Source organism: Triticum dicoccoides, chromosome 4A, assembly GCF_002162155.2.
Source record: "Triticum dicoccoides isolate Atlit2015 ecotype Zavitan chromosome 4A, WEW_v2.0, whole genome shotgun sequence".
In the NCBI taxonomy this organism is placed as follows: Eukaryota; Viridiplantae; Streptophyta; class Magnoliopsida; order Poales; family Poaceae; genus Triticum; species Triticum dicoccoides.
Window position 1 is genome coordinate 748,665,815 of NC_041386.1, and position 14,012 is coordinate 748,679,826.

General features: G+C 50.1%; 1 protein-coding gene across 1 annotated transcript; it reads left to right on the forward strand.

Moving 5' to 3' along the window:
- The first annotated feature begins 10,135 nt into the window (after positions 1 to 10,135).
- Positions 10,136 to 10,712, forward strand: LOC119290039 (S-norcoclaurine synthase 1-like). The gene is made up of 2 exons (XM_037569169.1): positions 10,136 to 10,446; positions 10,511 to 10,712. The coding sequence occupies exons 1-2, from the start codon at positions 10,228 to 10,230 to the stop codon at positions 10,595 to 10,597; spliced, it is 306 nt and encodes a 101-aa protein (XP_037425066.1). The 5' UTR covers positions 10,136 to 10,227; the 3' UTR covers positions 10,598 to 10,712.
- The last annotated feature ends 3,300 nt before the right edge of the window (positions 10,713 to 14,012 follow it).

Consider the following 14,012-nt stretch of genomic DNA (forward strand, 5'->3'; position numbering starts at 1 on the left):
CGATCCCCATGGTTGCAGCGTCGGAGACCTGACGCCTTGCTGGCCCCAGGGCGCGTACTGCGCGTGGTTGCCGGGAGGATTCATCATCCCCGCGCGTGCCGCCTCGGCCTCGACCTGGTCTGCGGAAGCGGCAGCGGCACCGGCACCCACAGCCGCGCGTGCCGCGTTGTCACGGGCCTTCTTGGCGAGGGCCATGTTCCACCGGCCGGCGGTGACGGCCTCCCGCCGCTGTACTTCTGCCCTCCAATCGGCGTTTGCCATGCCCGGCGGCTTGGACGGCGGCGCCCTCGGCTTCCTCTGCTTCGGCTGGGCGACGGAGGTGGTCGCGGTTGCCGCGGCCGTGGGGACGACGTACTTCTTCGGTGCCATGGCGGCCGGCTGGGAGGCGAGCGGGAGAGAGAATGGCGGGAGGAAAGGAGAAAATGGGAGGGAACTGGGGAAAAACGGGGAGAAACGGCGGGAAGAGGCGCTTGACTCGCCGACAGGGCGGACCCACGCGCGCCTTTTCGCTTGTGCTGGCGCCCCAGGCGCTCCCCAGGGCTCCGGGTTCTGCCTGGGTCCGCCGGCACCAGATTCGGCCTGAGCTGGCGAAAAACGGGCTTCTGGGGGGAGGGCGACTGGGCTGTTTTTCGGCGCCGGCGCGACAAAAACGCCTGGGGAGGGCCTGTTGGGGGCGCCGCTGGAGATGCTCTAATCAACGGGCTCAATAATACGTCAATTCTGGAATGGAACGAATAAATAATCCCTCTAGTCGGGCATACATAAGCACAGGCACAGCCAGCTTAAGTTCATGGAACAGTTCTCTTCGGAATTGCTTCAATCAAATTACAGTAAGCACCTCCTCTTGAGAAGGCTTCCTTCAAGTTGGGGCAGTATTCGATACGTAGACTGGGAGCTGCTGTACAAGCCCCTCTGGTAGTGTCTCTAACCTTTTGCATTCATAAAACATTAGACTCTTGAACCGAGTGAATGATACAACGGCTACTTTCCTGCCATCTCTCTAGCTTAGGCATGAAAGTGAATATCATGGTTTCCAGTTTAGGAAAGAAGGATGGTGCAAAAATACAGGATTCCCTGCTGTCTATATGATCATTACCCATGCATATACTTGTCAAGCTAACCAATTCACCCACATACAAATGCTTGAGAGAGGGCAGCTGCCATAATGGTGGAAGATCCTTGCAGTTCCTGCAGTTTCTCAGATAAAGTCTACTGAGATTCTCTAACAGTGTAGAGTTGTGCATCCATGGTGAAAATTTAGCACCGGTATAATTAAATAACATTAAAGCTTCAAGTCTTTTGTGAGGACGAATGGCCTCTAAAATTCCATCTGCATTAGTATCTACTTCATCTCCATCGCTTTTGCTATTACCTCCATACCAATTAAGTGACAATCCTTTCAAATTATGCTTGGCAGACATACTGCATTATTTAGCATTTTCTGCACTATGCACTGTTCTCGGACATATCAAAGAATGACCACCACCTAGATTTAAATCTTTGAGTTGATCAATTCCACGGTCAACATCACTATCAATGATATAAGTCGTCAATGTCTGCAGATAATTCAGCTGACCAATACCTTGTGGCATGCTCTTCAATTGTTGACACTCAATGAGGAAGAGGTGTCGAAGACTGCTGATATATCTCATGCCTTCTGGTAATTTCACAAGGTTCCGACAATCAATCAGCTTCAATGTTTGCAGGTTATACAACATGGTAGTGGCTTCAGGCAATGCAGATATTTTAGATCCAGAACAATCTAGATAGCGAAGATGCTTCAAGTGTGTTATATTTGTTAAGGTTGACGATGTCTGCAATGCTTGTAAGTACATGGATTTTGATATGGCCATACTCAGAGACTTGTCCATATCCAACCTTCGGACAAATATTGTGCGGGCTCGGGGAGCTAAAATTTCCTTCATGGTTGCAATAGTATTACTACTGACATAATCAAGTGACAAATGGTGAACCTCATGTACGCCGTCGCCGCCCCGCGCCACCCCGACGTCGTCGCCGCCCCGCGCCGCCCCGACGCCGTCACCTCCCCACGCCGCCCCTGCCCCGACCGACGCCGTCACCGCGCCGCCCCGCGCTACGGTCCGGCAGCCTTTCTTTGATGTTGTTTTGTTCATATGATGTTCATATGATGTTTTTTTGTTCATATAATCATATGATGTTTTTTTTCATATGATGTTTTTTCATATACGTATTAATTTTTTTTATATGTATGTATATATGTTCTCTGTGTATATATGTTCATATATGCAAAAGTTAGATTTTTAGAAAAGTTTTATCTATGTATGTTCTCTGATTTAGTGCATTTTAGGTTAGTTTCATTTTTAGAAAAGTTTTATATATTTAGGGAGAAGGAAGAGAAGGAATCGAAGAAGGAAGAAGAAGAAAAGGTTTTATATACGTAAAAGTTTCATTTTTAGTGTTGGAGTTGTGTCGAATATAGTGTACAAGGTAGGTTACAGTTGGACTAGGAGTTGTATTGTGTTTACATAGGATGTGGAGTCGTGTCCTAGTAGGACACCTGTATCCTAGGCCTCTCTTATATAGCGGGGGTAGACACACGATGTAACTTATGCCAACATAATAGCACAGGCGCGCAAGGGGGAGCCGGCGGCGTGTGCCGGCGCCCGGGTGGCCGGGGTGCGGTATTGTGACGGTGTCATGGGGAGGAGCGCCTGTAGTCATGCCCCGGGGATGTAGCCATGATAGTGAACCTCGTTAACAAATCTCGGTGTCATGCTCGTGTGATTGCTTGATCCTCGGTACATCGACGGAGTGCCTCGAATTTATTCTAACAAGTGGTATCATGAGCTAGGTTGTTCGGAGGCTGCGGGTTGTTGATCTAGAGGAAGTATCGAGTTTGAGATGCAGCCAAGTACGGTGTGGTTCTCGGCGAGATTGAGAAAAGCAAATCAGAGCGAGATGCGTGGGCAAGCAGCAGACATGACGTGCAACAGTTGACCGGTGGATTGATCGGGCGAACGTACATAATTCCCGGCGAGGTCGGATCGAGCAGGCGAAGCGTCGAGGTATTCCCTATCGACTCGGTCTCGACAAGATAGTTGTCGTGAAGGAACATGGACAAGTCAGGCCTAGTCCGAGGCCCGTACGGGTGGCAGGCTAGCAGTGATTACGGTCCAGGTGCTCTGAGCGGAGGGTTTGTGCGGGCAGCGGTCCACAGGTTGACGCTTGCCGGCCGATGGCTGGGCACAAGGCCGGCTAATGCGGGAGGCTGCTAGCGCGTGGTGCATCGGTACATGCTGATGAAAACACTTGAGATTTGTTTGAGACAAAAAAAAGGAAGAACAATCTGCAGTATTTCACGTGGCATGGACAGCAACACAATTAAGAAATGGGAGCTTTGGAGGTTATGAGGGCAAATGCTTGGTGCACCCATGGAGACTACCAAGAAAGTGAAATTTTCTTTTGGAAGTGTTTCTAATTGCACGTGAGGTTTTACCATGACAATGGCAGATTGGCGATGTGCTTCCAAGGCTTACGGAACCTTGAGCGTGTCATGCAGCCGGACAAGTTCGGCTGGGTCAGACTAGGTAGTCTGACGGATCGACTTGGATGTCGGTTGATACAGAAGACGGTGGTGGGATCGGCGAAGACGGCGTAGGAGCGTGATGCTGATGCTGACCGACTTCTGGGCGTGGAAACACGTGGTGCACATGCCCGAGGCTTGTGCGGCTTCGACAAGACTATGGCGCGGGATTGATTCAAGGTGGTGTATACACGGAGCTTGAAGTCGATGAGGCGCAGGGGTGGACTGATCATCTACCATGGAGTCATGTTGAAGGTGGAGCTGGATTGTGGGGCTACGGTGTAAGGATCCAGAGAATCGAAGCCTATTCAGCGGGATGGAAAAGCGAGGGACACGTAGTTTGGACTAGAGCCCAGTGGTCCGATGGAAGCGTGAAACTCGTCACCGGTCGGTGATGATCGATGGTACTCTGCAGTGGGGGTTGAGTGGTGTGGTTTTGCGACCCTTGAGACTCGACCGGGACAGCGGAGGCTCGACGCGGTAATAGCGGTGAGGCGTGCGGCATGCACGGGACATGGAGACGAGCCAGGGCTCTGGTGGTCACACATGTGGTGAGACAACTGCGAATTTGACTCGGGATAGCTACAAGCAATGGTGAAATTCCTTCAAGTTTCAGACAGGCGGTCAAAGAAAGGAGCGGTGAAGTTGAGTTCAGGTAACTCTTATGTGTGACACCCAATATGTGAGTTGTTCACTTTCACGCAGGTCAGTGATCGGTGTGTGATGGCGTTGGACTGATACTCTGGAAGTTGGGAGCGCAAACTAGAGTAACGTGGAACTTAATTTCGCTCGAGTGTTGACTGTGGTCAAGAAAAAGAAGGGACTACAAGTTGCAGGTGGAGTCCTATGGAGTCTTTGGAGTAGCCACGATGCTCATGGGATAAACTCAAGTCCAATGTACACAGAAGTTTGACGCATGGACAAATTCAAGGTGGTGGAGAATATTCGCCAAGGTGGAGTTTGTTGGAGTTGTGTCGAATATAGTGTACAAGGTAGGTTACAGTTGGACTAGGAGTTGTATTGTGTTTACATAGGATGTGGAGTCGTGTCCTAGTAGGACACCTGTATCCTAGGCCTCTCTTATATAGCAGGCGTAGACACACGATGTAACCTATGCCAACATAATAGCACAGGCACGCAAGGGGGAGCCGGCGGCGTGTGCTGGCGCCCGGGTGGCCGGGGTGCGGTATTGTGACGGTGTCACGGGAAGGAGCGCCCGTAGTCATGCCCCGGGAATGTAGCCATGATAGTGAACCTCGTTAACAAATCTCGGTGTCGTGCTCGTGTGATTGCTTGATTCTCGGTAGATCGACGGAGTGCCTCGAATTTATTCTAACATTTAGAAAAAATTTATATATCTAGCTAGGAAGAAGGAAGAAGGAAGAAGAAGAAAAAGAAGGAGAAGAAAAAGGAAAATAATAAGAAGAGGAGGAAGGAGAGGAAGAAAGGAGAAGAAAGCAGCCCCGGCCATCCTCCTTGGCGGTTCACGATTTTGCTACCAGACAGACACTAACATATATAGGCAGAAAAATTCTTCTTCTTAATAGCCAGACACTGGCTAGCTAACAGGCAAGTTTTTTTTTCTGTCCCTAGCTAGTTAGGAGGATATATACGTCATGGCCGGCCATACTTAGCACGCTTAGTCAGGAGGGATAGATAGGACCTATCTATCTATCTATCTATCTATCCTCATGAGAATGAATGTGGAAAATGCACAATAAAGAAAAGAAAAGAAAAGATCCCGGCCGGCCGCAGTAATGTGCTTTGCTTGGCAGAAAGGGAAAAAGCAGATGCTTTGCTTGTGTGTGGAGGAAAATCCTTCAAAACCACAATCTTGGTTTCTATTGATAATGGAAGCGGGAGTCCTTCTTGCCCTCCTGATGATAATCTCAATAAAAAAAAACCAACACCCACACATGTGGCATCTTGCACGTCGTCCACACGCCTTCATCACCACTCATTTTGCCACGTATGAGTTGAATAAACCCAAGTCTGCAGTAGCTAGTGTTTGTTTTTTAGTTTAGTCAGGTTCAATCTTTCTTCAGTTTCGTCAGTAGTTTCAGTTTTTTCTGTTAGCGAGCTTAGCTCGAGTCAGTTAGCGCATGGAGCGTTTCTCGCGCCCTCCATGATCGCTCGTGGGATGGCACGAGCATCACGATCTGTGGTGGCGCATAGTTAGGGGGCCACGAGCCCGTTTCCTTTGTTGTACTCCGAATAAGTAGAGGGGAATGAGAAACACAAAAGTCGCAAGGTTCGCACGGCGCAAAACCTCTTGTTCATCTTCTTACTCACCTCCGGTGAGTTCAGAGAGTAGAGTGAGCAAGCCAGATCGGTGAGTTTTAGCCAACAATTGGCATCAGAGCCCTGTTCAGACCTTGGGAATGGCGGGTCCAGACAACTCTGGTGGTAGCAAGTCGCCGGTCACTCCGCGGGCATGGGACTCCCGACGGCAACGAGCTTGCCGTGGCTGAGAGGCCTACGGCGCGGATGGCGCGCGACATCGGCGGTGCGGCGTGGCCGCAGCTGACCCAATCCAACTACACCGACTGGGCCGTCCTGATGCAGGTCATGATGGAGGGACGGTACCTCTGGGACGCCGTCCAGACGGGCACCGCCGAGCGCAGCAAGGATCGTTTGGCGCTCGAGGTGATCCTGCGTGGGGTGACGCCGGAGATGGGACCCACGCTCGCCGCCAAGGCGACGACGAAGGAGGCGTGTGACTCTTTGAAGACGATGAGGCTCGGTGTGGCGCGGGTGCGGGAGGTCAAGCTCGCGACGCTCACCAAGCAGTACGGCGACATCAAGTTCGCCGACGGCGAGTCGGTGGATGATTTCGCAATGCGTCTCACTGCAATGGTGGGGTAGATGGCACAACTCGGTGAGAATATTCCCGAAAAAAGGGTCGTGAGAAAATTTCTTTTAGTAGTCCCCAAATAGTTTTCGCTGATCGCCCTTTCAATCGAAACACTCGTAGACCCCGATGAGCTCTCTGTCGAGGAGTTGACGGGAAGGCTGAAGGCGGCGGAGGAACGCCACGAGCTGCACCGGGCCACGGATGGCATGGGGTGCCTGCTTTTCACCGAAGAGGAATGGCGCGCCCGTCTCAAGAGCGATGATCCACACGCTAGCGGCTCGGGCTCCGACTTGTCTCGAGGCCAGCGCGGGAGAGGTAGTGGGCGCCGCGGCGGCGCCGGTGGACGCGGCCATAACGGGGGTGCTGGCAGAGGAAACGCCGGTGGCTCCGGCGCCGGCGCCGGCAACGACGACGATCGCGACAAGTGTTGCTACTGCGGCATCAGCGGCCACTGGGCCCATGACTGCAGGAAGAAGAAGCGCGACGAAGAGGAGAAGGCCCTTCTCGCCCAAGGGAACGGCGGGGACGACGCCGATCCCACGCACCTCCTCATGGCGCAGGTGTGTGAGCTGTCCGCGGTTCCAGGCGACCGAGACGGGCACGTCGAGCTGGTCGAGGAACGCGTGGAGGCTCATCTGGGCCTGGCCACGGACGCACACTCCGGCATCGGGTACCTGGACACAGGGGCCGGCAACCACATGTCCAGCGAGGAGGCCTCGTTCAGTGAGCTCGACCGTCACGTCACTGGCACCATCAAGTTCGGGGATGAATCGGCCGTCGACATCCGAGGGCGCGGCTGTGTGCTCTTCACTGACCACACCGGCGGTCACCGCATCCTGAGCGGTGTCTACTTCTTCCCACGTCTCAAAAGCAACATCATCAGCATCGGGCAGCTCGACTAGACCGGGTGCCGGGCGGAGATAGAGCACGGCGTCTTCACCCTCTACGTCCAGCAGCGTCGGATTGTGGCAAGGGTGCAGCCGCCGGCAACAGGTTGTACCCGTACGCGCTCCAGCTCGCGCGCCATGTCTGGCTGGCCACACGGTGCGCGACGGACGAGGCGTGGAGGTGGCATGCCAGATACGGCCGCCTCAACTTCCAGGATCTCCGCAAGCTCGCCCAGCAAGTTCTGGTGCGCGGGCTGCCCTCCATCGACCACGTCGACCAAGTGTGTGACGGGTGCCTCGCCGGCAAGAAGAGGCGTGGCTCATTTCCTGCAGTGGCAAACTACAGAGCGGAGCAGATCCTGGAGCTGGTGCACGGTGATCTGTGCGGGCCGATCACGCCCGCCACGGCTGGCGGACGGCGCTAATTCCTCCTCGTCGTCAATGACATGTCCAGGTACATGTGGCTGTCAGTGCTACGTTCCAAGGACGAGGCCGCCGAGGCGATCGCGCGGTTTCAGGCGCGTGTGGAGATAGAGACAGGGCGCAAGCTGAGCGCTCTGCGGACGGACCACGGCGGCGAGTTCACCTCCATCGACTTAAGCGACTACTGTGCAGACCATGGGGTGCAGCGGCAGCTCACGGCGCCGTACTCGCCCCAGCAAAACGGCGTTGTGGAGCGCCGCAACCAGACAGTGGTGGCCATGGGCAGGAGCATGATGAAGGCCACGTCCATGCCCGGAGAGTTTTGGGGGGAGGCAGTCACCACTGCTGTCTTCATCCTGAACAGATCGCCGACGTGCTCCGTGGTCAGCATGACTCCATACGAGGTGTGGCACCGTGATCGACCTCTGGTGCACTTCCTGCGCACCTTTGGGTGCGTGGTTCATGTCAAGACAGTGAAACCTCAGCAGAGCAAGCTCGAGGAACGCTCCACTCCGATGGTATTCGTCGGGTACGAGGAGGGTGGCAAGGCGTACCGCGCCTACAACCCTGCGACCAAGCGCGTCCATGTTACCAGGGACGTCGTCTTCGACGAGTCAGCGGGATGGAACTGGGAGGACACCTCTCATAGCGCTCCAGCCGCAGTGGGTGAGTCGTTCACTGTAACCTATCCCGCTTAGGTGCAGATAGCTCTGAATGGCGGGGAAGAAGCAGAACCGCAGACGCCACCGGCTCCGCGAAAACCGGCCGCGGTGAGATCAGGCACTAAAGGGAACACGCCCGCACCTGTCAGCAGTCCGGACACACCCTGTCAGTCAGCAGCCCGGAATCGGCGGGTGAGGCACTGCAAACCCCTGCTGCAGCCGCCACTCCAGTGGGGTTGGAGTTCGTGACGCCGCCCTCCGGGAGCCCAGTGCTAGACGCCGACGATAACCAGAGTTGGTGGGAGGAGAATTCCTTACAGAGGAAGAGGTGAGAAGATTCAGAATTGCATTGTGGGGACACACACACACACACACGTTCCGTACTCTGTACACCCACCCACACTGACCGTGCAACTATAAAAAATGTAGAAAAAAACATGCATGATTTACAGTGATAAACACCTTTCTCGTGATTAAGGGGCCTTCGGCGTGGTGGTCCGGTTGGATTCGTCCACCGGTCAGTGCCGCGAGGTAGGTGAAATGAAATAGGGCTTACCCTGCCGACATGCATGCACTATATTTTTGCCCAACCGGCATGCATGTGCGAGTCAGATATTTTGGGAGCACAAGACATACATATATGGCCGACAAAAAAGAGTCCTCTCTCTCGCCACCCCTTTCTCCAGAGAAAGAATCGCCAACGTGCGGCTGTCACTGCCTGCGGACGGCGGCGGCGGACTGAGCACCTCACCTCAGCTCGCCTAGCTCCGGCCTCCTCCTGCCCCAAGGTCATCCCCCAACAGCTCGCTGCCGCCACTTCCAGGCAACGCAAGCAACGAGATACACCTCCACTTCGATCGTCTCCGACAATGAGCAAGCAAAACCCATCAGGTAATGATGCTCCTCATTTCTATTTTCTACCTAGCGTGCGTTCTAGACTGTTTTGTTGGTGGCTGCATCATCAAGAATCCAATCCAATAGACTGATATATACCTACCTGGATGGATCTGGATGTAAATATCAGATCCAGATCCAATAGACTGATAGCTACATGTACATCATGGCTACAGTATGGTGCTGAATCAATAAGAAATAATCAATTAGCCGGTCATACTATTGTAGATCTGTACTGCATCTTCTATTCTTCGTAAAAAAAATGTAATGCATTTTCACCCGCAAAAAATAATAATCGTAATGCATTTCCACTAGCTGTTATTTTTGCAAATATATATGGATGTTAGTTGTTAAATGTCAATTGTCAAGAATATATGTATGTTATGTAGATGACAGATTGTATGCTTATTTTTTCTCATTTTGTTCCCTTGATTTATGCTGAAAAGTGTTGGAACCGGCTAGCCCTAGCACACCCTCAGCTCACCCTCTCTCTGGCACATACACAGGAAGAAGACAACACTGATTTCCGGCGACGAACGCCCCGGCGCTCACAACGCCATTTTTCTTTATAGCTGGACTAACCACCACGGGCTACAACCTTGGACGCACAACGCACGCGCTCTCGTAACAGACTCAACCAGGAGGTATTTTATACTTGGCCGATGCATGCATGCACATCGCTGCCCACCTCCCCGATCTACGCATTATCCATCCGCTCAGCCCGGCCTCCACGACGCTCTCTACGCGTACGACCCGGCTGGCTACGAACGGAATGCTGCGGCCGTTTTGCTACTACTGCCAGCCTAACTACATGCATCAAGATTAGTACTAACAAAAAGCACAATATGGTTGCTATAGCGTTTCATAATTGTTGGACGAGCTGCCATTAAGTGGCATCGCCCGCTATATAAAACTTTGGTAAGTATCCAAGACTAGAACAGAATGGCCACGTCTAATGAGACGGGTATGTCGCTCGTGCGGACAACGGTGCAAGAGTTAGCGGCGACCGTCGAGGAGCCTCCGCAAGAGTACGTAGTTGATGAGATGTTGGACGCTGATGAGATGCCAGAGCCCATCCCTCTCGTCGACCTTAGCCGGTTGACGGCCGTCGACGAAGCGGACAAGCTCCGGGCGGCTCTACAAACCTGGGGCCTCTTCCTGGTGAGTGTGCGCACCCTTAGTTTCTAGCTAAAATTATTCAACTTTTGCTGAGATTTTTGTCCAGGCGACCAACCATGGAATTGAGGAGTCTCTTATGGATGCCATGATGAGTGCATCGAGAGACTTCTTCAGGCAACCGTCTGAAGAATAGCAGAAATACAACAACTTGATAGACGGCAAGCACTTCCAAATGGAAGGCTATGGAAATGACAAAGTTGTGGCCCAGGATCAGGGCCTGAGCTGGAACGACCGCTTGCATTTGAGAGTGGAGCCTGTTAGACTATGTATAACTTCTGTACCTATGTACGTATTGTAACACAACCATTATATATAATGAGATAAGCCACCCCTAGAGGGTTGTGCTGGTTCCCAAAACTTATTGTCTTACATGGTATCACGCTAGGTTACGATCGCTTCCGCTTCTAAACCCTAATACCCGCACCAACTCAGTGGCATGCTCGTCTTGGTCACTGCAGAGATTATTTGGGTGCAGTCTTTGCTTCAGGAGTTGGGGTTGTCTCAACCACAGCCTCCTATTCTTTGGTGTGATAACATCGGTGCTACATACCTTTCTGCAAATCCAGTATTTCATGCCCGAACGAAACACATTGAAGTTGACTATCACTTTGTACGGGAACGTGTATCACAGAAGCAACTCCAGATCAAGTTTATCTCGTCTAAGGATCAACTTGCAGACATCTTCACTAAGCCTTTACCACTGCCACAGTTTGAGGCTTGTAGGCGCAATCTTACCCTTCTCAGTTCTTTAGAAAGTGGCTAAGATTGAGGGAGGGTGTTAGACTATGTATAACTTCTGTACCTATGTACGTATTGTAACACAACCATTATATATAATGAGATAAGCCACCCCTAGAGGGTTGTGCTGGTTCCCAAAACTTATTGTCTTACAGAGCCTGAAGATGAGAGGAATTTCTCAAAGTGGCCCACTCACCCGGAATCTTTTAGGTTTATCACCTTATACGTTGGTGATAAGGAAATGGTATAATGTTCCAGCCAAGCCTTATACGTTGGTGATTAACGTGGCAGACTGCATGGAGGTATTAATATAAGCAACTGCTCTCTTGAATAATCTACAATCAACAGCGTTGGTTATCTTGTATATGTAAATAAATATTTGACGCATGCAGATAATGACCAACGGAATCTTTAGGAGCCCAGTTCACAGGGTAGTGACGAATGCCGACAAGGAGAGGCTTTCACTGGCCAGGTTTTATGCTGTGGATGCGGAAACGGTGCTGGAGCCGGCGCCTAGTTTATTGAATGACAAGCGACCACCAAGATATGACAAAATCAAGGCCAAGGATTTCGTTTCTTTTTCTCGACTGAAAAGTTCGTAGTTGGGCTCTTTGAACATTATTTTTCCGTACGTCCAGGGAAAAGATTCGTCGAGACCCTGAAAAACATAAGTTCAACGTTTTAATTAGTTTATTGACGAAGTTTTTGCAGTGATTGCCTATATATGGATAATAAATGAAGAGATTGTTTCTCTTATGTGAGTGGGGTTTTTATCTGTAATCTAATCGTCTTTCTTCAATGCTTAGCTAGCAACCAGTTTATTTTCTGAACAAATTGCACAGGAAATTTATTTGTCTTGAGTTGAAAAAGAAAGTTTCGGTAAAGTATTTTATAGTATATGTCATGATTTGCGCGGGTAATACAATTGATTACGTGGATGTTGTATTTGCAAAATCTCATCTGTTTTTTGTTGTTGCGGAAAGAAAAATTACATCTTCTGTTTTCAGAGAAAAACCGACTTGACTAGGAACTCCAACATACGTACTTGTTCAGCTATTTGGTGAGCTCAAGAAAATCAATCTCGGTCACTAAATTCTTTCATACAGTAACAGCGACTACTTGAAAATTGAGTGATTCTGAATTTTATTGTCAGAATTCCAGTGCATGAATACTGTGAATTACATTCTGAATATGAACATCAGGACGATATGAACATCCAAACGGTTTCATACGATATGTAAATATCTCGGGAGCGATATTTTTTCAATGGCGATAAATTTTATTGATGGGAAGGCGGGCCCCACCCCACTTAAATTGGGGGGGGGGGGGGGAATTGGTAGTACTATCAAATCCAGTGCATTTAGAGAAAAATAGATTAACCATAATTATTGACTAGTTTCTTTTCTTGGACTAGTGCTTGCATCTGTGTGTTTCATAGAATATAGCAAAGAACAGACGTAATCCAATCAATTTAATGGGAAAGTATATATACATTGCAATTAGCGCGGGACATAGTGACTCTTACACAGATGCCCCATAATAATAATTTTTTATATATTTTCCCTAAGCATCACATCGAGGCCTCTACGTTGGACATGCCCTTGGTATTTGAAATTAAGGCAATGCTTTTAAAACACCATCTTAACTCGATAGCAAATCTTATTAATTATCACACTGATTTCGCAAGTGACAAAGCCTAAGGCTAGTCATAGTGGGAGTAACTTAGGTAGTAACATAACACATCTCAAGACAAATTTTCTTATGTGGCATGGAGTTAACGAGGAGAAATATGTTTGTGATAACATAATATTTTACTGTAACATAACACACCCCAAGGTAAAATGAGTCTATATATCTCAATTAACGAAGGCTTGCATGTTACCATCCATATGTTACTACCCATTATGAAGGTAGTAACATAGACGAATAAGGGGGTGTTTGGTTTAGAAGTCCTAGGACTTTTGCTAGTCCCAGGGACTAATCAAAAAAGATTCTCCAGTAGAGTCTTTTTTTAGTCCCTGTAGAAAAAGTCCCTCCCGTTTGGTTCCTAGGGACTTTTTAGGGACTTTTTCTATTCTCTGGGACTAAAAAGTCCCTGAACCAAACACCCCCTAACATGACATGTGCATGTTACTGGTTTAAGTTACTACCCACTATGACCAGACAATATCTACGTGACCACAGCCAATCAATTAATTATCAATGCCCTATGACAATTATGAAGATGGAACATTAATTATCATTTATAACTATTTGGTAATAATCATGGGAAAGAAAAATCGCTAGGGAAAAATGCCTTATTTGGACTCAGCTTCTCCTCTCGTTGATGGGGCCTCGCCGGCTAACGTATTAGCAACAGCATGACACATGGTCGGTGGCCGTCCCTCATCTGGTTCCGGCGGTCGCGAGGAGAAAAGCCAACCGGTTGCATCCGCCGACACTGTGCCTCGCGTGTGTGCGTGAAGTCGTAACTGAAGGGCCTCTCCAAGATGGCATCCGCGGTCATTTTTTTTGAGGTGAACTAGGGGATTTATTCAACATGCACCAAATGATGTTCGGAACACTTTGTTGATACTAGTGACAACCTCCCCGATCACCACATCTCCCAGGTTCAGATCTTGGGCAAGTGCCAACGCCTCATTGCATGCTAGCGCTTGTAAGCTCGTAGGGTCTGTCAGCCCATGGAAGATGACGGCTGAAGTGCTCAGAAACTACCCTGTCTTATCTCTGCAAATCGTCACCTCTACACCTGACTTGCCATTGTGTGAGTGATAGTCCCCCGTCAACAATGATTTTCATGCTATTTCCTC

What these genes read in the sequence shown, in the direction of transcription:
- LOC119290039 (XM_037569169.1), top strand. Translation starts at nt 10,228, where the DNA reads ATGGCCACGTCTAATGAGACGGGTATGTCGCTCGTGCGGACAACGGTG. An exon ending in AAACCTGGGGCCTCTTCCTG is followed by an intron (nt 10,447 to 10,510) that starts GTGAGTGTGCGC and finishes ATTTTTGTCCAG; the next exon opens with GCGACCAACCATGGAATTGA.